This window comes from Grampus griseus (genome assembly GCF_964374135.1).
Source record: "Grampus griseus genome assembly, chromosome: 5".
NCBI classification, from domain to species: domain Eukaryota; kingdom Metazoa; phylum Chordata; class Mammalia; order Artiodactyla; family Delphinidae; genus Grampus; species Grampus griseus.
In genome coordinates this window covers 101,300,051-101,326,368 of record NC_138998.1, presented here as the reverse complement: position 1 = coordinate 101,326,368, position 26,318 = coordinate 101,300,051, and the positions used below count along the sequence as shown (strand labels likewise).

The 26,318-nt window shown below is 35.2% G+C and overlaps 2 protein-coding genes and 1 long non-coding RNA gene across 4 annotated transcripts in view; 1 reads left to right on the top strand and 2 right to left on the bottom strand.

Moving 5' to 3' along the window:
• The window catches only part of ARL13B (ARF like GTPase 13B), a 74,842-nt gene that overhangs the window by 20,982 nt on the left and 27,542 nt on the right, over positions 1-26,318 (top strand). For both annotated transcript variants that reach the window (XM_082655100.1, XM_082655099.1), the window contains exon 3: positions 1,193-1,442. In XM_082655100.1, the coding sequence (XP_082511226.1) occupies positions 1,193-1,442 (250 nt within the window). The remainder of the gene's footprint in view (positions 1-1,192; positions 1,443-26,318) is intronic.
• On the bottom strand, positions 12,130-13,055 carry STX19 (syntaxin 19; the record flags this gene model as incomplete). Its single annotated transcript, XM_082655045.1, has 1 exon — positions 12,130-13,055. One exon carries the CDS (start codon positions 13,053-13,055, stop codon positions 12,171-12,173), a length of 885 nt encoding a protein of 294 aa, XP_082511171.1. The 3' UTR covers positions 12,130-12,170.
• On the bottom strand, positions 14,917-26,029 carry LOC309822789. The gene is made up of 3 exons (XR_014296772.1): positions 25,985-26,029; positions 16,228-16,295; positions 14,917-14,986 (listed from the first exon to the last, which is right to left on the bottom strand). It is a non-coding gene; the product is annotated as an uncharacterized lncRNA (long non-coding RNA).

Genomic DNA, 26,318 nt, shown 5'->3' with positions numbered 1-26,318 from the left:
AGACAGACATGAAGTTTGAACTCTTCTCTGTAACCACTGAGTCACTTGGTTCTGTTAATCTTTCATGAGTTCTCTCTTGCCATTCTTCTATTTTTATTTTCATACCTCTCCAAAAAGTGGCTATCACTCTCATTTTCAGTCCATTCTAGAGACTTTTGCAAAGATGAATCTGAAGAAAGACTACTTAAGTCACCTTAATTATGTTATTGGTCTGCTAAAATACCTTCCGTGGCTCCCAATTCTCTATCTTCAGAACCCTCTTCATTGTACATTCAGGCTTAAGGGTTTGCTCCAACTACAGTGTTCAACTTGTGCGTGCATCTTGCTTTTACCATTTCTATTACTTAGGTCACTCATCTGACTGTCTAAATCCTACCGAGCTTTAAGGCTTAGGTCCCAGCTCCTAGTTCAAGTCTTGAACCTTAGTGATCTTTTTAATCTCTTACTGTCATTACCTCTCTGGCAGTTATAATTGTATACATCCTGTACCTTCTTCTTTGTGCTGTCATATGCAGAAGTCCAAAGAAATTCAATTATAAATTTATGAGAATATCCTGTATTCTATTCTTGTAGAAGAAAATAAAATCTACTCTTTGTATTTGCAAGCTGTCCTTAAAAGTCTCTTTATTGCAATTATAGATTTAATTCAGTTAATTAAAAAAGAAAGGTCCTATACTCTTCATAGCTTCTCCCATTATTTGGTTGTTCTAGACTATTCTCTAAATGTTTAGTTTTTCTTTATAACTCCACAGAGGTTGTAATGGTCCTTGGGGATGGCTGTGGTGTTGAAGGTTCAAATTTTTATTGTTTGTAACTTGGGGAGTCAGTGGCCTTAAAGGCAAGAGTTCATTTGTTTATTTATTCTACAGATCCTTATTAAGTACCCATTATATGGTGGGCATTAGTTTAGGAACTGGGGTTATATCAATAAAAGCAAACAAGCAAACAAAAAAAACAGACAGAAATTCCTATCTGCAAGGAGTGTAAATTCTAGTTGGATATTTTATAGTATCTACCTTTCCCCCAAACCAGTGTGCTTAGATGTAACGCTTATTGTGTAAGCAAATAATAAACATTCTATTTAGTACTAGAGTATGATGAATAACACATTTATGTCATTTAAGTGGTGAAGTTAAATTAGTGTTATTAATTTAAGGTCTAAAGATTCTTTCTTTTATATCATTTGAAACAGAGTATCCTGAAGATGTAGCACCTACCGTTGGATTTTCCAAAATTGACCTTAGACAAGGAAAGTTTGAAGTCACCATCTTTGACTTGGGAGGTGGAAAAAGAATTCGGGGAATCTGGAAGAATTACTATGCTGAATCTTACGGAGTAATATTTGTTGTGGATTCGAGTGATGAAGAGAGAATGGAAGAGACAAAAGAGACAATGTCAGAAGTGATAAGACATCCTAGGATATCGGGAAAGCCTATATTGGTGTAAGTAATGTTGGTGTCATTGTAAACCTAGAGACAGCAGCATTAAGTCATTAAATTTACCTAAGTTACAAAATACTGAATAAGCTAAATTGTCACACCCTCGTATGATAAAATGTATGTAATTTACTGGGAGTTGTTAATATACCAAGGCCTTATTATAATGCTATCTGTAGAGGTTAAGCACAGAGGCTATGTAATGAAGAAATCTTATAATTAGATCTCCTGGATTTTCAAATGTAAACTCTTTGTTTTATTTGATCATTTACTTTTGTCAGATTTTGAAAATGGTCTATTAACAAGGTTCTAAAATGTTTTTCAATTTATTTTCCTCTTTTAATAACTTATTTATGTTTTGCCTCTGTCCTTTTTTTCTTGAAGAGTATTCTTGTTTGAAAGTTATTTAGATGGTTTATTCTTTTAATGCCATGTTGATTTCTCAGTTTTTACTACTATATTTCCGAACTGAACATGTGATCTGTGCCATTATCAACTTAGTTGTATGCTTAGCATCATTTTGTCCAGCTGCCTAAACATTTAAAAAAAATTAAGTGACAAAGGACTTTTGCACTACCCGCCCTCATAGCATTTCTGCATAGTAAACACCAGATGGTGCTATAACTTTGAGACATAGTAAAGTGAAAGTAGTTTAAATTGCTCTTAAAATTGGAGTAAGTGGAATGTGTATTTTGCCTTCTTGTCCCTTTTCCCTCGTTCTTGTGTTTTATTACTAACAATTAAAAAAAAACCCAAACAACCTATCACATGGTTAACTGAGAAATTGCAAGACAGAGTTCCTCAGTGGTCCTCAGTAATAAATGAACATTTTTAAATGAGGCAGTTTGGAAGCTCTGATTACAAAAAGTAAAACTTTACTGTATCATTTATTGTTAAGCTTATACTGTTTAATTTTTATACATTTAACTAATTAAAGAAGTTATTTGATATATATATATAATTCTCACCTTTATTGAATATGAAATAGATTTTAATAGATATGTATACAAAGAGTAAACTTTGTTGAACCCATAGACTAAATTAGTCTCTATAAATGTTTAAGCATAGAACCAGTGACTTCTAAAGCAAAAAGTATTAATGACTGATGTTCATTTGTAAAATAATTGAGTGTGCTTTTTTAACCCAATAGTTATTTATTTAATTTATTCTTTTATTCATGTATTCTCTCTTGCATTTATTCATTCATACATGTACTAATTCGACAAATATTTATTGAACATCCACTGTGTGCTAGACATTGTTCTGGTGATAGGGATACCTTTGGGAACAAAAACAATAAAACTCCATGTATGATCTCAGGAACTTACATTCTAGGGGGTGACACACAATAAATGTAATAAATAAATTGTACATTAGGTGATAAGTGTATTGAAAACAAAGCAGGTAAAAGAAGATCAGGAATCCTATGGTGGTAGTGGTGACAGGGGCATGTTACTCTTAAAATTAGGATAATCATACTAGGTCATATTGAGAACATGACACTGGAGGTAAGAGAGTCAGTCATGCAGATAGATGTATGTGGCAAAGCCCTGAGGCAGAGGCATGCAGTTTGTGTCTGCAGTGTTTACTGAATAATCCAATGTCAGCAAGATATCTGCTTTCAGTTCTGTCACCTCTCTCAGCTAGTGAATTTCCAGAATTGGAAAAAAACCCAACAACTCACAACTAGGATGATTGCTCACCATTATAATTTCATAGTCAGTGCGATCTCACAAAGACATGGGAATTAATTAGGGATCAATAATATGTTTATGAAATATGGAATGGTTTGCCATTTGATAAGTTTTTCTCAAAGGAGTTTTACAACCATAGAATTTTTATGAATAAAGGTAAACTTTTTGAGATGTGTGTGCTTCAGAAATATACAAAATTTACTAAAAAGTAAATATTCTCTTTTTTTTTTTTTTGGCCACACTGCACGGCATGTAGGATCCTAGTTCCCCAACCAGAGATCGAACTCATGCCCCCTGCATTGGGAGCGCAGGGTCCCAAGCACTGGACTGTCAGGGAAGTCCCAAAAAGTACATATTCTTAATAAATTTAGAAGATGTAGGAAAGAATGAGGTTAAAAAAAAAATGATTGACCTATCATGCAGAGCCAGCCACTGCTATCATTTTGATGAGTTTCCTGTGCATATTTTTGTAAAACATGTAACGTATGCAGTGTTCATATAATACATAAAATTTTCTATCCCACTCTTTTTTCTGTTTATAAATCCATCTTGAATATCTACCCTAGTCCCATATTTGGAAGTTCTCCTGTTTACCTTTTTCTCTCTGACCTACAATTAATTTGTCTTTTTGATGTTACTATCTTAATATCGTTTGAGTCTCTTTACTCCTCTCTGTCCTCTTTAATGTTACCTCCTTTCAGCCTTTCTTCACTTCTCCCTTGTGTTACTGATTACTCTCCTAACCAGTCTCCCTGGTAGCAGTCTTGCCTATTCTCTAAGCTCTCCTCTACATTGTTAGCAGGAGCCCTTTTCTTTATTTGATATTTTTCAAATTACAAAATTGGTACATGCTTTAATAAGTGAAACAATGCAAGAATAAATAAAGTACTTGAGAGCTCTGTTTTAAATCCAAATTTGATCATTTTACTTTTCCTCTGCTCAGAGTCCTTCAGGTTGCCTCCATAGCTCCACACAGATAGGAAAGTCTGTGTTTTAACTGACCCTAGCACATAATAGGTATGGCATTGAAAAGTCCATTGGATAGTAAGTGGGAGGGGCGTCCAGTAGAGCCCTAGTAAGCTGAGTGCTAGGGGCTAGTGGGTGTGGAGATGTAGGGGAGGCTACCTGAATTAGGAGGCTGGCTACAGTGCTCCTTGTTGCACATAGCTGCTTCCTTCCTGCCCACGGACATTTGGACCTCTCATCTGCGAAATTCTATAATGGCATCTAATTTCTTCCGATCACCACTTGTCTGTCTGAGCCTAAACTAGTTGATTTAGGACCTACAAAGCCTCTCAGAACTCACTTCAACCCCTTGATAATTTTCTCTTCCCACCCTCTAATAATGAGCAAACAGAGGAAAACAACAGACCTCTGAGAAGATTCAGTCATTCAACAGAAGGAAAGAAACCTGAAGAATTATTATCTTGCCTGTAATCATGAAATTACAAATTGGTAGAGCAGGATTCATTCATGCTATGGGAAGCAGAGTAGATGACCACGATAGCAGGTCCTGGACACACTAGCTCTGCCTGACCTGATTCTGCACAGCAGTCTGACAGCATGTGTCATTGCAAATGAAGCCTCAGTCACATTTCACTTTATGTCACAGATGTGAGGGTTCTCTTGAAAGGTCAGAGTCGTAGATCACTAGGCTTCGGTGTTTTATTAGCTCGGAATTTCTGTTTGGCAGTTCTCTAGTATTTACTGCTTAATCAGCATAATATTCCAGTCAAAATCTCTGAAATAAATGGTGAAAAGGTGAAAAAACATGGGTTTAGAGAGAAGACAGAGAATCTGAAACCTGGATTCTAAAAGTTGTGTATTTGTTTATGACCCTGACAAGTCACTTTACTTCTTTGGACTCAGTGGTTAAATGACTCTTCTTTAATAAAAGTAACTGTAAAATATAGTAATTCTGGGATTGTATTCAGCTGTGTATTATAATGTGGACCTTAGTATAGTCTATGCCAAGAATCCATTTTGGTAAAGAGGTAAAAGTGATTTGTATTCCTTCTAAAGAAAGTAAAAATGGATGCCATGCAAATATTTGGTCTGTTATCATGCTGAGTTGTTTATTTACCTAGAATAGAAAGTCTTTTTTCTCTCATGTCTACTATAGGTTAACTTGAACCTCTACTCTGGTTAATTAAGGTATGAATTATATTACCTACCCTCACATTCCCCCCACCACATACATACTCTTGCTTTAACCATTTATAATTTAAATATTTATTAAAAGCTCTAATACTAGATAGTCTTGACAGATAAAGAAGACCTTTCCAAGAGAAAAAGTAAACAACTTTTGCAGTGATATAAGTAGCACTGAAATCAGTAGTAATTTCAAAATTTAAGCTCAACATCCACCGTAGAAATTTTCCATTAATAATACAAGGTACTATTTGTTGATTCCTTGTGGAAAGGGCTGAGCTAGGAGGTATTTTAAACATCTTAACCTATTGAAATTTTCAGCAGCCCAAGATTACACCAATGTTATATAAGAAGGCACATGTTCTTTCTGCATCTCTTCTTTCTAGTACAGTCTTGAAAGTTGCCCTCAGAGCGATTGTAAATTACCCTTCATTTTTGGTGGTTGAATCTCCTAATACTTATAACTGAAATAACTCTGGAGATCCATAGGCTAAAATTTCCTTCCAGGATAATAACAATTCTACTTGTGTTAGCATACTTGAACTCTTGGAGTGATGCCACTTTCTCATTATATACTGTCTGCTTTTCTGTGGAGTTATATGACCTAACTTAACTTTTGGTCAGACCTCACAAATTAGATGCTTCACAACAAAAATGTATAGGGGTTTCACTCAGGGAAGAAAACATAATATCTCATATATGATCTGGCTAGATGTTATGCACATTTCAGTAAAAAAAAGTTTGACCTGGAGGTCTTTGCACCGTGGGTGGCTTCCCAAGACCCTCTGAAATCACATACACAATTCTGAGTGCATGTGTATTTTTCTTGGGAGCAGATTCTAGCTCTCATCAAATTCCTAAAGGATTTCATGGCCAAAGAGGTTAAAAAAAAACATGGGAGTGAGTTTTTATATTAGGAGAAATAATAAGCAGGGTTTTATTATTCATAATTTTTTTATTGATATCGGACTTTTGTCTCCACCCTCTATATGCCTATTTGACTCACCTTTCTTCTAGACAGTATTACAGGAAACTGTTAGTTTGCAAGTTTCTTTGAGTCATATTCTTTCTTATAAGTGCCCAAGAGAAGTTAATTAGGTTATGGGTTATCCTAATACTGTTCTTAGAATTTGAGTCAAATGGACTTTCATGAGTCAGACCTTTCAATAAGAAATAGGAGAACCTGGGTCCTTTTCAGAATTCTGGAAACCCATAAGTATGAAAGTATGGACTTCCTATGTCACTTAATCACTTGATCCTTAGTTGTAGTGGTGGGTCCCTTAATTTACTATTTTTACCATCTGAAACCCCTACTCACTTTATTTATAGGGTCCATTGGCTTAAGATTTCTTTTCTTTCAGCGCAAACTTACCAAGCTGTCATCTTCATCAACTTTATTTAGTTATACTGTTGACTCACCTCTACATTTCCTTACTGAGGGCTTCCTTTTGTCTGTAATGGCATCCAGCTTCACTAACAGCAGCTGTAGTTTACAGTAAAGCTTCTCAGCTGGTTGACTTCCTAGGTAATTTATGCACAAAGAGCCTGTAGAGGTTCCCATCCTTTCCCTCCCCTGTCCCAGCACACTCTATTGTAAAACAAAATAACGAAGAAAAACCTGTCGACAGTGTCGTCAGGTGGCAAGATGTTATCTAGGGATCACCTGTATCAGCATCAGACCAGACCTGCTGTATTTTTTAGGGTGGGGCCAAGGATGCCTCTGGCTTTTTCACAGGTTCTCCAGATCTCTCTGCTGCACAGCAGAAATTAAGATCTACTGGTGCAGGGGAAAGCATGGGCTTTGAAGTCAGCCAGGCCTTGAGTAGGTTACTTAATCTTCCCCAGCTTCTATGTCTCCACTTGTAAATAAGGATTTTAATACTTCTGTTGTCCTGTGAATTCTAAAATAACGTATTTAAAGCATCTCATTCAGTGCTTTACTAGTTTTCTGTGCATGCGATGGTGGATATGAATAGTTACTATTGATGATATGCTGTGTCTAGGTAGAGATGAATTAGGAGAGCTAGTTTTAAAGTGGCATATGTGAATTCAAGCTACATGAAGCTTTTGATTACAGAAAATGACATGGCTTAGTGGGTAAGAATAGGAACCCAAGTGCTCAAAATAATTATTGCATACTTTCTGAACCAGTAGATTCCTAATAGAGTGCCTCCGATGCTTAAGAATTTTTTCTTTTAAGGTAGTAATTTTAAGGAAAAAATGGCTACTTTTAGTGCCTATTGTGTGTGAATAAACAAAATGTTCAGCAGCTAATTAAATATGTTTATGTTGCTTAGGTTAGGGTGCTTTTGAAATATAACAATGAAAATTGTATGTGATATATTGCTCTGCTATGAATCTTTCTGTGATTAAGTCTTGCTTTAAAAGCAGTATGTTTAGATATAACTGCTACTAGAAAATTACTATTTTCTGAACCCATCTGGATATAATTATGCTAATGAATATTAAATAGTACTTGATATTTTCAGTTTTCATGATAAACAATTTAGGAACAATTATAAACAAGTATCAGTAAGGCACTACATTAAAGAATATAGCACAAGTTTAGAAGGGACAGAAGCGATATCTCTCAACAACCTGATTTAGCTGGGGAGTTTATCACTAGTTTTAAATTTATCTTTTTTTATAATGTTCCTTAAACATTTGAAGCTGACCTGTGGGAAACATCTTTTTCACCGGTAATGTTTGTAACTGACACAGTAGAAAACTCTTCAATTTCTTTATATTTTATAAGTTAAAAATTATTTAATAGTGTTAGAAGACATATATATATATATATACATATATAGTCATATTCCTGTTCACATAAGAATTCTCTCATTTTCCCATCACCAAATTTGCTCAGTTATCTGCTTTTATTCCTTTGTCTTCCCGCCTGTAATATGGAAGAAGTGTTTCTGCTCCTGTCCAAGATCCCACCCCTTTCTACTATTGTATTGGGTTGGCCAAAAGGTTCTTTCGGTTTTTTACGTAAGATGGCTCTAGTAGCGCTTAGTTGTGTTTAACTTCATTCGAAGCAATTTTGTTAGATTGTGTGTGACAGCTGTCATATCAGGGTGCATTTAAAAAAAAACTTATAAAAATTGGTGAATTTTTGTGTAGCCATTTTAATATTGAAGACGGAAGGAAAAAAGCAACATTTTCAGCGTATTATGCTTTGTTATTTCAAGAAAGGTAAAAATGCAACCGAAACGCAAAAAAAGATTTGTGCAGTATATAGAGAAGGTGCTGTGACTGATCAAATGTGTCAAAAGTGGTTTGCGAAGTTTGGTGCTGGAGATTTCTTGCTGGACGATGCTCCGCTGTTGGGTAGACCAGTTGAAGTTGATAGTGATCAAATCGAGACATTAATTGAGAACAACCAACATTATACCACTCGGGAGACAGCCGACATACTCAAAATATCCAAATAAAGCGTTGAAATCATTTGTACCAGCTTGGTTATTTTAATCGCTTTGATGTTTGGTTTCCACGTAAGTTAAGCGAAAAAAACTTTCTTGACCGTATTTCCGCGTGTGATTCTCTACTTAAACGTAACGGAAACGTTCCGTTTTTAAAACAAATTGTGACAGGTGATGAAAAGTGGATACTGTACAATAATGTGGAATGGAAGAGATCGTGGGGCAAGCGAAATGAACCACCACCAACCAAACCAAAGGCTGGTCTTCATCCAAAGAAGGTGATGATTGTGTATATGGTGGAATTGGAAGGGAGTCTTCTATTATGAGCTCCTTCTGGAAAACCAAATGATTAATTCCAACAAGTGCTGCTCCCAATTAGATCAACTGAAAGCAGCACTCGACCAAAAATGTCCAGAATTAGTCAACCGAAAACGCATAATCTTCCATCTGGATAATGCAAGACCACATGTTTCTTTGATGACCAGGCAAAAACTGTTAGAGCTTGGCTGGGAAGTTCTGATTCATCCGCCATATTCACCAGACATTGCACTTCGGATTTCCATTTATTTAGGTCTTTACAAAATTCTTTCAATGGAAAAAATTTCAATTCCCTGGAAGACTGTAAAAGGTACCTGGAACAATTCTTTGCCCAAAATGATAAAAAGTTTTGGGAAGATGGAATTATGAAGTTGCCTGAAACATGGCAGAAGGTAGTGGAACAAAACGGTGAATATGTTGTTCAATAAATTTCTTGGTAAAAATGGAAAATGTGTCTTTGACTTTTACTTTAAAATGGAAGGAACCTTTTGGCCAACCCAATATATTATTCCTCCCCTTTCTTATATCGAGTTTCTCTCTCTGGATCATTCCCATCAGCAGAATGTGCTCTTGTGTTTCTTTAAGTATTGTGGAATCCTTTGGCTCTACATCTCTCTTCACATGTTGACTCCTTTTTATAGTATTCTATTCAAAATTCTGGAAAGAATTGCCTGTAGTGGATTCTGTACTTATTTATATCACACTCTTTCCTCAACATGCTCCATTTGTGCTTTCATTCCTACAATTCCTTGAAACTGCTCTTATTGGAGTCAACAAATTATCTCCATGTTGCCAAATCCATTGTCACTTTGCTGTTCTTATTTTACCTAAAATTGAGTATTTCCTCAACTTTGTTTTCCTTTTAGCACTTTTGCATTACAGCATACTTTTCTTGATTTTCCTCCTACTTCATCGATGGTTCCTTCTTAGTCTTTTTTGTTAACTCCTCTTCTGCTTTAAGTCTAAATTTTAGAATATCCCGGGCTCTTTTCTGGGCTTGCAGTTTTTTGCATCTAGATACTTTTGAGGCCTTAAATACTGTTTATTTACTCAGAGGACCCAAATCTATAGCTTTGACATCTCCCAAGAGTTCCTACTGATATAGCTAATACCTTAGAAACCTCCACTTTGACATTTTATGGTCATCTCAGGTTCTATTGGCCAAAACAGAATTTCTTGATTTCCTTCTCATCCTTAGTGTTGAAACCTTCATCTCCTGTCTTTTCCCATCTCAGTAAAAGCTATCATAATCTAATCGGTATCCTGTAGATTCTACCTCTTAAATCTATCACATTTTAGTCTAATTTTTTTTTTCCATCATTACAACTTGGTATACAGTAGTTAAGAACTGGTTCTGCAATCAGATTGCCTAGGTTCAAATCCCAGTTCTCTGTGTACAGTTTCTGTGACCTGAGTCAGGTTACTTAACCTAGCTGTACTTCAGTGTTCTTGTTGGTAAAATTGTAAAATTATTAGAACAATGCTGGGACATAGCAAGGATGTTTTTTTTTTATTAGTCTTGAGTGTTAGTACTGCTGCTACCACCATCACCACCTCCACTCCCATCCTAGCTCAAGCCTCCATCATCTCTTAACTGGGACTATTGCATTAGCCTTCTAATTGTTTTCTATACCTATATGCTTGTCCTCTACTCACCTGCCCCAAATCCATTCTGACCCGTTCTCCGTACAGTAGACAGGATGATTTTTTCCCAAATATAAATTACATAACATTACTCCCAGGCCCAAAACCAGCTTTGCCTTTATTACACTTGCTGTAAACTTCAGACTTACAGGGCTTTACAGCTAGCCCCTGCTGACCTTTCTTAACCTCATCTCTTACCTCACTGCTCTTTTCCCACTATGTACAACTGTACTGCTCATTCTTCTTTGAACGGAGTAAGTTATACCCTCCTCAGGGTCTTTGTACTATTTGTTTCATATGCCTGGAATATGTGCTTCCCTTGTCCTCATCACTCAAATCTTCACTTACATTACCTTTTAGAGAGGCCTATATTTTCCACCCAGCCGAAAGAAACCACTCTGACAATATCTTATCATCCTTGTTTTAAACCTCTGCTAAGAACTTAACATTGTCTAATATTTGTATTTGTTATATGCTTTCTCCACTAGAATGTTAGTTCCCAAACTCTATCCCCATGTGAGTTCAGACTGTGTCCCTAGCCCATAGTCTAGTGCCTGGCTTCCTGATAAAGTGATGGAGAAAATTCCAAGCATACCATTGCCTTTTATTTTTTACTTTATTTGCCAACCCTCTTAATCTGTAATACAGTGTCCTGAATGGACCCAAGTTCAGGAAAACAGTGCCTTAACTTAGCTTTTTAGGCCTTAAGCTAAAAGCAGCTCCTAGTTACCAACTAGACTCTTCATTAAGTACATAGTTGGGTTTTCCTAGGATTTGTTGACCACTGAGTTAACTGACCTATCTGAACATAAAAGATTTGATGCAGGGCTTCCCTGGTGGCGCAGTGGTTGAGAGTCCACCTGCCGATGCAGGGGACACGGGTTCGTACCCCGGTCCGGGAATATCCCACATGCTGCAGAGCGGCTAGGCCTGTGAGCCACGGCCGCTGAGCCTGTGTGTCCGGAGCCTGTGCTCCGCAACGGGAGAGGCCACAACAGTGAGAGGCCCGCGTACCACAAAAAAAAAAAAAAAAAAAAAAAATTTGATGCAGCTTCTAGTTTGATTTGGCTTTAATAGAGCACCACTTGAATTCTTGTTTTATACAATTCTTAACTACCAAAATGTTCTTAAATGAACCTAAAGCATTATTTAAGTAGTTGTCACTTACTGACATTCATCTTGTTAAGGCATTGGAAGTTACAAAAATATGTAATAGAGCTTGATACCTGTCTAGAAACTTAAGATCATTTACCTCATTTTCAATTGTTAACCCATGAGTTTAAAGCTAATATGCTATTTTTAGTTTAATAAATGAAGACTTGTTTTATGTCACTTGCTTTAGAAATTTCTGTAACTCTAGTGGGTAAGGGCGAAAGGGGAAAATTATAACTTAATAGTGATGAAAGTATGTGAATGGCTCTATGAAATGAAGAAAAATGACACAAGACACTAAATTATGGGACATCCTTCATTCTAAAGCTGAAGAAATTTCTAAAATAGCTTCTTTATTTTGAGCCACAACATGGACAACACCAGCAACACAATACCCTGCAAGGATTTCTTTTTTTGTATTTTACAGCTAGTCCAAATTTTTCTTTAGTAGTGTTAACATACTCTTTTATGCCATTCACTATCATTTCAATATTGTTGATGCTTTCTCCCTGTTCCTCTACTAAAAGAGATATCTGAATGAAAAGGTCCCTTAAATCCTTTATTTGGTTCTCCAAATTAACAAATTCTTTGTGTCTCTGTTCCATCTCTGAGAGTTGTGCTTTAGTGATACTGATTTCTCGAAGTAAGCTTTCATTAAAAACTTCCCATTTTCCTTGATGAAGCATATCATTTACCTCTTCTTCCAGCACTTCTTTTCCAGCAACTTCAAGCTGACGGAAAATAAATGTCCTGCACTTCTCTTGCTTTGCTGCTATTGTGTCATTGTATAGAAACATAGTTTGCTGAAAATGGCGGAACATCGCAGCATGCTGAGATTTAAGTATCCTTGTGACCGCTGATGATGGACCGTTTTCATCCTCTGACTTCTTAACTTCTTTTACTAAATCATCCAAACGTCTATTAATGTGTTCTGCTTGGACTTTTATCTCTTTTGTAATGCTAGACTCTCTCTTAAGTAGACTAAACCTTCTCATAGAAGCCACCAGACTTTTCTGTTGCTGCCCAAATTTTTGAACATCATCTGTCAAGTTGTTAATACTCTCCTGTAGTTTTTGTATCTCATGTAGGTGTCTCTCAGCTACAGGCTCTCTTTCATAAATAACAGCTTGCTGCAGAAACACCCCTTGTTCCTCTGCTTCTGTAGTCGACACATCCTTGTCTCTAGAGAGCTCAATTTCCTTTGTTCTTTGCTTTAGTTCTTGAAGTCGGTCTTTCATCTTCCCTGTCCTCCTAAAAGCAAAAATGATTGTGTTGAACAAAGAAAAATTTGGTATTTCCTCCCAGTAGCAGTTGGCTTTACATAGCTATGTCTATCTCTCAGGAAAAATCCTCCTAGTTTTCTGAAAAGATGACTAAAAATTAGAAAAATCAATAAGAATTTCCTCATAAAGATCACTGGAATAGCAAAAGTAATGTAAAATATTTTGTAAATCACTTCGCATAATGCAGTGCTTCTATGAGTCCCATACAGTTGAGTAAAGTAGCTGAGTAAGCAGTGATAGAGAAATAATTGCCCCCAAATAAGTTCTCAGTGTCACGATACTGCCACAGAATAGATTTTTCTTGATTTAGGAAGCTATATCTTAGAATGGAAGATTTGACCATATCTTTTTAGGATTAAAAGGTCACTCTGAATGTGTCCTTATTACTGGAGATACGGTTCCCAGTTAATTTGGTCTATGTAATGTCAAAAAAACATACTCCTTTTGCTAAATGTGTGTAGTTCAGCTAAAACCAGTATAGTGACAGGGCAGATTCCATATGAGAGCTTTAAGCAATATAGGTAATGTTGAATTTATCGCAAAATTTCTCAGGCTTCTGGATTGACTAACACATTATTTGACATAGCTTTGTTTTCTTATCCATTGCATATATATAGAATCATATTCTTGGTTTAATCATGCTGATTTCTCATTATTAGCATTCCTTTGCAAAGATATCCAGACTGTGTTAGAAAAAAAATTTTTGTCAATTCATAATAAGTGATATTTTTACAAACATGAGAATATATAAAATCTTATTTGGGGGACACTGATAATATTGACACTTATTGTATGCTGTGTTGGTAGTTATTCATGGAATCAATTTGATGTACATAATTATATAGTGATATACATGAAGTGAATAAAAAGAAATCCTTGTTAATAAAATACTTTCTTTTCACAGCACATCTTGACTTTAGAAAGGCATTTAAAATGCCTTTCATGATATTTTTGTGGATAAGAGGAAGCTGTTAGGGAGTTACAAGTAGCTCATTGAACCACACATAGTATCAACTAGAGAAAAAGGTCTCTAATATGACGCTGTTATGCTATGGGATTCAGTTCTTGATATGTTTATGCAAATATTTTTATCAGTTATTTGGGTGTCGTAGAAGGCATGCTTATCAAACATGTTGATGGCACAACATTTGGAGAGTTCTTTAGTATGTTGAAATACAGAATTGGGATTTGAAAATTAAAATAGAACAGAACACTATACTAAAATAACAAAAACATGTTTAACTGGATAGATGTAAAGTATTGCACCTAGTTGTTTAGAAAACACCTTTACAGCTATAAACTGGAAGACCCTTGAGTTCATAGCAGTGCTTATAAAAATCACTGGAGATTTTAGTTAATTTTGAGCTTTTAATCAGAACTATCAGAATAGTTATTATGCTTTCATGAATAATAATGTGATGTCTAGATTGACTAAGAAAGATATTTGTTCCACTGACTCTATGCTAGTGAAAGCAAATGGGAGAGGGACTGTGTTAAGTATGAGATGAAAATCCACAAATTGGGAATTTCCAAGCTGTCATGGAAAGGATGAGATTGGAAGACCATAGTATATGGAGAGTTGTTGAAAGAAATGGAAATATTTGTTCTGAAAAAGAGAAGGTCGAGGGACTATCTACAACTGTTTTCTAAAATGTGTAGATCTGTATATATGAGGGATTAGACTTACCTGGTGTAACTCCAAAGGGCAGTGTGGGTGGAAATTACATGGAGTGAGGTTCGGTTCAGTATAAAGAAGACTTTTCATACAAGTAGAGCTGTCTGAAGATGGAATGAACTGTTCCATGAGATAAAAACCTTGCCATCACTAGAGATGTTCCAGATGTTCTTGAATGATGACCCAGTCGAGGATACTGTAGAAATGATACCTGTATTACATAAAAAGTTAAACGGATATCCTGATAATATTCCTTTGGTTTTAAAGAACTGACATTCTGTCAAATAATTTTTGAAGCTTACTATATGCAAAGTTTTAAATGCTATAGTGTGTATTCAGTAATACCTGTCCTTGAGTAATTAATATCTGAGGGGAGATGGACAATACACAATTAAACAGATAAATGAGATAATTTTCGATCTTGATAGATCAATTAGGCAAGGCCTCTCTAAGGAGCTATTTGAGTGTAGACCTAAATGTTGAGAAGATGGAGAGCCAAGAAAGTGCATCTTGAGTATTGGAGATGGGGTGCCAGGGCAGTGAATAGGACTGGTATGTTTTAAGAACAAAATTAATGCTTATATAGATAGAAATTAATATGGGCAGTAACATTGGAGGAGTGAAGTCAGGACGGTAGGTGGGGATCAGATCACCAAGGGCCTTGTGGGTCAAAGTAAGGAATTTAGATTTTATTCTAGATGCAGTGGCAGACAGTGAAAGAATAAATAGGGTATTGACGTAAGATTTATGTTTTTAAAAGATCACTGTATAGAGAATAGTTTCCTGATAACCTCCAGGAGACATCTGGATGGAAACTAGATGGAATAAATGGGAACCATCTGGGATATATTTTGCAGGTAGAAGCAATAGGACTTATTGGTGATTTTAACCCTTCAGCAGCACTTAACCACTACTTCTTGAAATTATTTTACGTATGTCTCCTGGCTTTCCTCTTGCCTCTTTGGCTCCTCCTTCATCATTTTCTCCTCCCTGGTTTCTTCTCGTCTTTCCTACCGCTGAATACTGGAATACTTCCACACACAGTCCTCTTTTTATCCACCGTTGTTTTCCAGTCTCACAGTGTTAAATGCCGTCCGTTAGCTGATGACTCAAAGTTATATCTCAAGTCTAGACTGTTCTCATAACACTTGTCTACTCAACAGCTTCATTTGAATGTCTGTGTCTAAAATAATTTCCTGATCTTCCAACTCCCAAACTGCTGCTCCATCTCAGTAAGTGGCACCTCTTCTAGTCTCTTCTTCCAGTCTTCTTCCAAGTCACCCTACCAAAAACTTGGGAGTCATTCTGGACTACGTGACTACTCTGTTTTGTGTCCCCCTCCCCCCTCCCCCCCCACACCCTTATATTCAAACTAACAGGGAATCTTGTCAATCCCTTTTTCAGGGTACATCAGGAACCACCTCCCTGGTTCAAGTCACCATCCTTTCTCACCTGGATTATTGCAGTAGTCTCCTACATGGTCTCCTTGTTTCTTCCTTTGTATCCCCGTCTCCTCTGGTCTTAACACAGAAACAAGAGTTAAAATGTAAGTCAGATCATGTCATTCCTGTGCCTAAAGCCCTCCTTTAGTGTGATCTCTCAGAGGAAAAGCCAGAGCCTACAAGGTCCAATATGACTTCTCCACCTCTCCTTTTGCCCTTCTGACCATGCCTCCTAGAACTCCCCCTCCCTCTGCCCCAATCACACTGTGCTCCTGGTTATCCCTCACACAAACCTGGCAGGATCCTGCCTTAGGGCTTTGGCACTTGCTGTCTTCTCTGTTTGGAATGCTCTTCCCCATGTAGTGCTGTCTTATTCCTCCAACTTCTTTAAATCTTACTGAGATGACACCCTCTCAGTAAGGCTGTCCTTGGTCACCCTATCTAGAACTGCAACCACCCTTCCCAGCTTTAGTTTTTTTCCTAGCACTTTTCACTATATTTTACTTATTTATCTTACTTTATTGTCTGCTCTCTTCTCCAAACACAAGCTCCATGAGGGCAAGGATCTTTATTCATTCTGGTATTCCCAGCACCTTCACCAGTCTTATTTATTCAAGTTCTGATATTGAGCTCTTTATAGTTCATATTTTCCTGAGTTCTTAATATGTGACAGGCACTGTTCTAAGTGTGTTGTATGTTCTTTTAAGAACTCTGAATTAAGTATTACCATGGTCTCCATTTTACAGATGATGACATTAAGACCTGATCTTAAGTAACTTAACCAAGATATCAGCTCGTGGTAGAGTTCTGATTCAAATTCAGGCAGTCTAGTTTGAAGGACTCACTCTTTAATGTGCTATAAAGCCTTCTTCAATGGTATCAGATGCTCTATAGAGACCAGTTCAGATAAGTTCTGAGAAGAGGCAATTAGGTAAGTGAAGTGGCTGGGAAAGAAGCCAGATCACAAGGGATACTAAGACCTTGAAATCTGTTTTTGATGGAAAAAGTCTTTTATAGATATTAACAGTTTACTCAGAGGCATTTGCTATGTACCTGTGTTGCTGAGCATTTTAAGTACTGGTTGGAAACATTTAACAGCAAGTTTTTGTTGCCTGTAATGCACTTACAGTTTTCTGCTGTTTATTTTAAATTATCTAAATATGTAATTCAAATAGCTTGCAGTCTTTTATTTTACCACTGATTTGCTATATTAAAAGTAAAAGGCTTCAGTCTGTACAATTTATGCAAATAAGAGACTTCTAAGTAGTGGAAGGATTTCATTCCCTCTGTCTCCCCACCTTTCCATTGTCTGTATTCTACCTTACTTGCAAAGAATAATTTCTTTACCTTAGGAACAAAACTAACCAGATCCAGTGGTTTACTAAGATCTGTGGGAAAAAATAATAAGCTATAATATTAAACCTGGAAAATTTGTGAAAAGAAGATTAGTCAAGGAGGACTATGAGAAGGTGGCAGTATAGATTGCAAACTTTGGGTGTTAGCAAATTAGATCAATATAAAACACTAATATATTGATCCATGTGTTGGGCATACCTTCTAGGAAAGTATTGATATTTACTGGCCTTTGTCCTTACAAGTAGGAAATAAGCAAACTAGAGAAAATATAATACCATGTGAGCATACTATTTTTTTTAATAAAATTATTTATTAATTTTTATTTTTGGCTGTGTTGGGTCTTCGTTGCTGCACGCGCGTTTTCTCTAGTTGCGGCAAGCGGGGGCTACTCTTCGTTGCGGTGCACGGGCTTCTCTTTGCGGTGGCTTCTCTTGTTGCGGAGCGCAGGCTCTAGGGTACAGGCTCAGTAGTTGTGGCACGCGGGCTTAGTTGCTCTGTGGCATGTGGGATCTTTCTGGACCAGGGCTTGAACCTGTGTCCCCTGCATTGGCAGGCGGATTCTTAACCACTGTGCCACCAGGGAAGTCCTAGCGTACTATTTGTTTAAGTCCTTTAGTAAAGTGAAAACAAAGTGATTTTAATTGAGAAAGATTTCAGTACTAGAGCAACCAATTAAACGTGCAGAAAGTTTGATATCATTTTTTATATTTTTCCCACCTTTTAAATTATAATAAACAGATGAATTTATATGTATATATAATTTCATATAATTAAGTTATTTATAATTAATTAGTTAATTGTAATTAACCTAATATAATCCTTAATATAAAAATTCAGATTTTAAGAGATAAATTGTAAAGATTTTTAGCTTTATAAACTAATTTAGGTTGGGATTTCTTGTGAGTATTAAATATTCAGTTTATGAAAAATTGCACTTGGTCCCATTTTTATCAGTCAAGATATGCTTGGTTATGTCACAGTAATGTCCAGTCACCAAATCTTGATGGATTACAACCACAGAGATGTATTTTTCATTCACATTTCATGTCCATGTTGGGTTAGCAGGGGCTACTGGTTCCCATCTTGGTTTCTCAGAGACCTAAGCTCCACCTTTCTGAATGTGGTAGGCTGGTAGGGCAGTTGGAAGTACTGGAGAGTCTCTCATAGACGTTAAAATGCTGTAGCCTGAAATGATGCGTGTCACTTTCCTTTGCAACTCCTCGACCAACTGAAAGAGGATGGTAGTGATATGTAGTCCTCACCTGTTCTCCAAAGGAGAGGTGAACCTGGTTTCTTCCACATCTATTGAATATTATAATTTGATTCCAAAAATAATCCTTAGAGGTTAACTAATCAATTTCTCATTTTTCTTAAGGGGAAATTGAAAATCAGAAAAGTTAAGTGTTTTACCCAGAGCTTGCTAGTAGTAGTACTGGTATAATAATGCAAACTTCCTGGCTGCTAGACCAGTGCTTTTTTCATTATAAGATGTATAATATAAATTTCCTAGAATGTATATGTTATGTAAAGCTGGGATCATCTATATGCTCTTTTGTATTCAGTATTTTATAAATATTTGATGATTATGCTAGAACAGATTTTTAAAAACACCTACAAACATTGGGAAGTGATTGTAGAAACTTTTTTTTCATGTGATAACTTTGAGAAAGCAGAATTACCACCCATGATTTATTATATGCCTCTGATAAAGACTAATCTTTCTAGTATAGAGGGAGGTAATCACTAAAGTCAGTTAGCCTAATGATTTATCTTGAATAGCTCCATACTGTTCTTTGTTTGGTTTAGTGTTTATCACTTCCTTATCTGTATGCTCCCTCTGGTATTACCATATTGATGCTGAAAATAAATTCCTCCAAAAGTGTTTAAAACGGATGTCATGTTGCTTTTGATATAGCCATAAGCTTTTTCTTTTCTTTCCTTCCTTCCTTCCTTCCTTCCTTCCTTCCTTCCTTCCTTCCTTCCTTCCTTCCTTCCCTCCTTCCCTCCTTCCCTCCTTCCCTCCTTCCCTCCTTCCCTCCTCCCCCCTACATGATTTGAACAAAGCCTTTTCTTTTAAAAATGTTTTTAATGTGATTATTTTCATCATTAATACAGATACACAGTTTAAGAAGTCAGACCACTTCAAGGCTTATGAAGATACACAGCTGACCCCTGCCTGCCCCACCACATTCTATTTCCAGTTCCTCATTCCCAAAGGCAGTCATTTTCAACTCCTTAGCTATATGTTGCTTTTAAGCTCCCTATTTCTTGATAATTTGCTTATGTAGATGTTTACACTTTTTTCAGTTTTAAATAATCTTTGCTATGAAAGATATGAATTTAACTTTTTTTTTTTTTTGGCTGCACCACACAGCTTGCAGGACAGTTCCCTGACCAGGGGTTGAACCTGCACCTTGGCAGTGAAAGTGCGGAGTCCTAACCACAGGACCACCAGGGAATTCTTGGATTTAACTTTCTCTTACACCCCCATCCTTCCCTCAAATTTTTCCTCTCAATGTAATTATATCACAGTTTTTGTTATAGTCAGTATTATATGTTTACGTTATTAGGACTACCCAAATACTATATTTACCAGAATCACATATTATATATACCAGAATCACACCAGAATCATATTATATATACCAGAATCACTAGGGTTATATTTCCTTTCTCAGAATAATTTTTTTCACTGTACCTAGGCTTTTTCAGTGGATAGAGCTAGGAGATGCACATTTTTATTTTAAGAAAGCTTTTCACTGAAGTATTTACGCATATACAGAAAGTGCCCAAAACATAAATGTATACTTTGATGATTTTTCACAAAGCGAACGGACCCATGTAACCACTACACAGATCAAGAACCTTGTAACTTTTAAATTTTTCTTGAAATTATTAATTACCTAAGTTTTTCAGTTGCTTCATTTTGTATATATGCATCACTAATTCATTCTAAAGCTCATTTGCACTGAAAATATTCTCTTAATGTATATATAGCAGGTATTCTTTTCTGTTTCATTTTATTGTTTTATCTTTTGCAGCTTCTTTCTTGGAACCCTGATTACCACACAGCTGTTGTGTTGGAATTTTTCTCTCCTTCTGTGTATTTTCTCCTCGTTCCTTGTTCCTCATCTCTATTTTTGGTTTATCCCCTTGATTTGAGGGCATACCATAGCTTCCTTTTAAAACATAGGTGTGGTGATAACTTGCATTTCTGAAAATGTTTTTATTCTGTCCTTACACCTGAATGATATATTTGCTGCAGATGTAATTCTTACTTGGAAATTGTGTTCCTTTAGAATTTTGAAACTTTTGCTGTGTTTTCTTTTAAGTTTCTTTGTTACCCTTGAGAAATCTGCCATCTGATTCCTGATATTTTGTATAAGATGTGGGGTTTTTTGTTTGTTTGTTTTTAATTTCCTTCCATGAAATTCTTTGCCTTTTCTCTTTATTCCTCATGTTTTGAAATTTTGCAATAACATGACCTAGGAACGTCTTTTTGCATGTATTTGCTAGATGTTTAGTGGCTCTTTCCAATTTGGAAACTCATGTACTTATGGTTCCTTTTGGAGGGGATCCTAACTTTTAAAAGAACTTCATCTTCTCCACTTTCTTTGTATTGTTTTCTTTGAAATTGCCCTTATTTGGATGTTGACTTTATTAACTATTCCTCTAATTTTCTTAGTATCTGAAAAGTAGAGTGACTTGCCTGAGGTCACACAACTAAAAAGTAGCAGAGCCTACATTCAGATGTACATCTACTTGCCTGCAGATCTGTTATTTTTCTTTATTTCATAGTGAATAGATATAGATTATCCTAGTGAAACATGCTACAAATGAAGTTGATCTGTATCAAATATTGTATTATGTTGTTAATATAAATGCTATGTTTAAAAGAAAAAAGTTCTTCCAGCAGGTAATATAGCATATTAGATCTAAAATAATTATGTTAGCAGCTGTATTAGGATTTTTCATACAATCAGACCAAATTAAGCACGTTACAATTTAGAAAAAGAAAAAGTATTAGTTCAGGGACTTCCCTGGCGCTTCCATTGCAGGAGGCATGGGTTCAATCCCTGGTCAGGGAACTAAGATCCCGCTGGCCGTGTGGTGCCCCCCCCCAAAAAAAGAAAAATGATTGGTTCTGATCCCACACACCTGTGTCACGGAAAATCTAAAAAAATTTGAGTCCTATCCTTGGCACCATGTAGAGATAGGGATTCTTGTATTTTCTTCTGCTGTACCTCATAGTCACAGAATGAGATAAGACAAGAAGTGAGGTACACTGCATTCCTATTTATGTACACAGGTTTCTGTTTCCTATTCATATACTAACCTGTTACTATGAATTCTTACAACTATAATGTATATAGCAGATATGATGTTTGTTGTACTATTTTTTTTTAATTGACTTGTGTTCCTCATAATATGGGAAAAGAAAAGAGTGATAGTATTGGAGGCCTAGCTGAGAAATGAGGGAGGTATCAAAACCAAACAGATTTTGATTTTTTTACTCATGAGATTTAAGTCTTATCTCATGCTAAGTAGCCTGACAATTTTTAAATTTCACAGTTCTCAAGAACTACAGTGTCTCTTACTTTCTCTTTGGTTGCATGGCTTGGAAGAAATCCCAAAACAACCCTCTCTAATATACTTATGGCTAGTTAGGTCTTTCTTTTTTTTCATTTTAATTACACATAAGTGAACAATGTCATCAAAAGCCTTTTTCTGAAGCATCATAGTTTAACATTTTTTTAAGAAATAGAATATTTCAAAATTGATATTGTAGCACAGTATACTTTCGCAAAGTGCTTTTGAGAAGGTAAATTTTACTGTCACTGATTTTGGAAATGAAGATATTTGACTCTCCCTTATAAAGGTGGTCTTATCCTGGATTTCTGTTTTGGGATAACAGTTTCCTGAAGGAATACCACACTTTCATATTTGAATAAAAGATACTTTAAAGAACTCTTTAAAATATATTGATATGTATTTTATATTCATTAATCTTAATAAATTTAGTAGCAAAAAGAAAGTAAATATTCTGAATCTTTTTTTTCTATAGATCTCTATATGTTAACTGATATTAAAGGAAAAAGTCAGATTTCCTTTCAGTGCTGTATATCATAGCATGCATATTATAGTTAATGATGTTTATATAAAATCAGCTGTAAAGTTTATACTGTGTTCATCTTGGTGTATGTCTTCATTTATTTCTTTTGAACATTTTAAATATATTTATGTTCAAGATCCTTTTACATTATTAGGTTATTTCTGGTTCCTTTTGTTTATTGTGGCCACCAATTGTTTTTCTTGGTGATGGGCAAGTATATTTAGTAAACTTTGTCAGCAGATTACCTTCAGTGGGGAATTATATTATACAAGAATGTCCTGAGTGCCCTGCATTATGGATACATTCTTAACCGCATTTTTGTGGTTGTCACTACTAGGGCCCCATGGAGTTTGCCCATCATAGCCCAGGTAGTATAAATACAGTTTCCCTCTATATCTGTGGGGAATTGGTTCCAGGACCCCCACAGAGACCAAAATCCACGGATGCTTAGATCTCATATAAAATGGTGCAGTATTTGCATATAACTTATGTACATCCTTCTGTATATTTTTACGTACTTTAAAAGTATACTTTAAATCATCTCTAGATTACATATAATACCTAATACAATGTACATGGTATATAAATGGTTGTAAATAAAATGTAAATGCTATCTAAATAGTGGCTGGTACGTAGAAATTTCAAGTTTTGCTTTTTGGAACTTTTTGGGTTTTTTCCTGAGTATTTTCCATCTAAGGTTGGTTGAATCAGTGCATGTGGAACCTGCAGGTACAGAGGGCTGACTGTATGGGCCTGATCTTTCTCTAGTGATTTCTATAGCCCAGGTAGTATAAATAAGGGCCTGATTTTTCTGTAGTGATTTTGTAGCCTGAGTGAATCCCTCACTCCCTGCTGTACTCCTGGACAAGCCAACAGAGATTTTCCTGTGTCTGTATACAGGCTGTTCTTTTTCTGGTCCACTATTTCAATAGGAAACTCAGTTTTAGTTCCCTATTATGAACAAACTGTAAACCCGAGCCTCTAAGATAAAAGTGTTTTCTTCTTGTAGCCCGTGGAGTTAGCTTTAATTCCTACTCTCCACCTTGGCTATGAATGTGTTCCCTCTTCATTTCTGGCACCTGGAAATTTCCCTTTCTTACTTCACATGTAATGATGTAGTTTAGAAATTTGTCTTTTTTTCCCCCTTAAGATTATATCAAACACTTCTCTACGTTTCTAGCAAGAGGAGGAGTTTCTGTATCTGTGCATCTTCACTGAAAGTCATAGGTGATTATCTTTACAGAGTTAACATAATTCAGAATGTTCCCTAAATCCTTATATTCATCTCTGCAGAAACTGACCTAATGTAGGTATTCAGGTGCATGCTATACATAAATTGCATTTTCCAGTAGTTACATACGCACAGCTACATGTATAACTATTTCCCATTTAACTGTTTAATCTTATTTCTTCATAAATTATAAACAAAGTGACATATCTAAGCATATTAAAATTTAAAAGTTGGAAGAGACAGAGTTCAAGAAGGCATAAAATATTAAGTGCATAGTTGTGAAATCATTTAATTGCTTAGGCAAGTGAAATTGATGATACTACCATTTTATGCAATCTTTTCTCTACCTTAAATTTATTTTCTTAATATCCGAAGAGTTCTATCCAAATGTGAGCCATCTTTCAGCATGTTTAACTTACTGCTTTGCTGTACAGTTTTGAATTCTACTGTTAATAACTGTATCTTTGAGCTTAAATGTGATATTTGCAAAAAGAAAGTTAGAACACTAATTTATAAATATAGTAATCAAGTTTGACAATTTGTTTTTGGAAATACGAAAGTAAACTTGTATGACTCAAATAAAATTTTCTCCACTCTATTATAGACAGGGAACATTTCCAGGAACAGAAATATGAATAAAAATTATCTAGTGCTTTAAGAACTATGTCCTGGGATAGATACTTTATAAATTTATAGATTTTTTAAACTAAGACATTTCTTTTTATAGTTACTATAATGATTAAATATTTTAAGAAATGTAACCAGTTTTTATTTAATGTAAACTAGAATATTCTTTTGCTTTGTGTGTGAAGACATGTTGCAACATTTCCCTAGTTCAAGGTGAAAGCAGCTGTTACTGGAATGTTCACCTCTTTGGCTACTTAAATGAAGAAAACAAACTTAAAAAAAAATTATTACAAATTGTGTAAATTCTATCTAAGTTTAAATTATCAGACAGTTTTTTGTAATGCAGCCTTTCACTGCTTTTTAAATTCTATTTTTTGTTTAGTGTAAATAAGTTAATTGTTAAATTAACTCATTTAATGTAACAAGACCATTTTTGTTTAAATATTAAGACTCATGTAATTTGGAACTCTCACTTATCTGATTAAAGTAAGCTGTACTTATGTAAAATTATTTTTATATTAAATTTAAAACTACATAGCCACAAATATAATGTGTTCTAGGTATTACATAGCCAACTTTCAAGTTTACCCTTAAAACATTTATTAATAATAATTATTATTTTGATTTGAAATGGGTTATATATTAAAATCTAACATAACAATTATAAAATAACTTTGAAGAAATATCAAAAAATAAAACATGTTTTGGTTAAGCCTCTATACACTGTTTAATTTTGAAAGTATCAGACCTACCTATGTATGTTGCATTTAAATGATGTTGACTTAAATTTTTTAAATTATCAAATCAAATATAATATTGATATTAAATTTTATAATTTAAGTACTTTCAGTACACTAGCTGAAACATTTCAAAATTGAGTACTTTAAAAAAAATTGACTACTTTGGTATTTTACAGTAGTCCTTTTACAGCAAGATTATTTTTTAATTTCCTCAAGTTAATTTTAAAGATTCTGGGAAACTACAATGAAGAAATTAAGGCCTTGTAGAAAATTATCTTAAATTTTTAAACATTATACATACGTGTCATATTGGGTATTAACTTCTTTTCGAATTAAATGGAAAAGTGTTCTCTAAAGCAAGCATTTTATGAGTAATTTATATAGTCTGTTTATAGAAGAATTTTAAGTTTGTTTTTATAGGGTCTGACTTTCTAGTGTTTCCAAAATGAAAAGATATTTTTTTAAAAGACATAAAATAAAAAGTTGATTTTGTTTATGGTGGTCTATTTCTAGGAATTCTAAACCCAAATCTCATTCAGCATATCAGTAGCATATATGAGCACATCAGCTGCCTGTAGCCTGGTCCAAATCTGAGCAAAACAGGTAACTTTAATTATCTGTTGGGCTCTTTTTAAATGTCACAGATTTCAGTCTCTGGATGTCTCACATTAAAAAGTACAAAAAAGAGTGGTATGTTTACCTTTGTCTTGTTCCTTTTGTTGCTTTTCCACCTGCGCAGTTGGAGTCCTTCCTGTGAGAGAAAAACTGAGTACCATCTGTAATGTTTTATTCAAATTTTGTCTCTGTCTTATAGTTCACAGGATAATTTCTGTACGGTTTTCATTTAGTTAACTTAATTGAAAGCCACATAATGAAGTCAAATAAGTTAAAGTTATCGTTTTGTTGTTAATATCAAATGAGAAGAACAAATTTCTTACCTCACCCCTGGAGAATCCAGTTCTGCCTGTTAGCTGCGTTTTCTTTAGATTAAAGTAAGATTGTTTTCAGTGGAGCTAGTTGGTAACAGGAAGTCC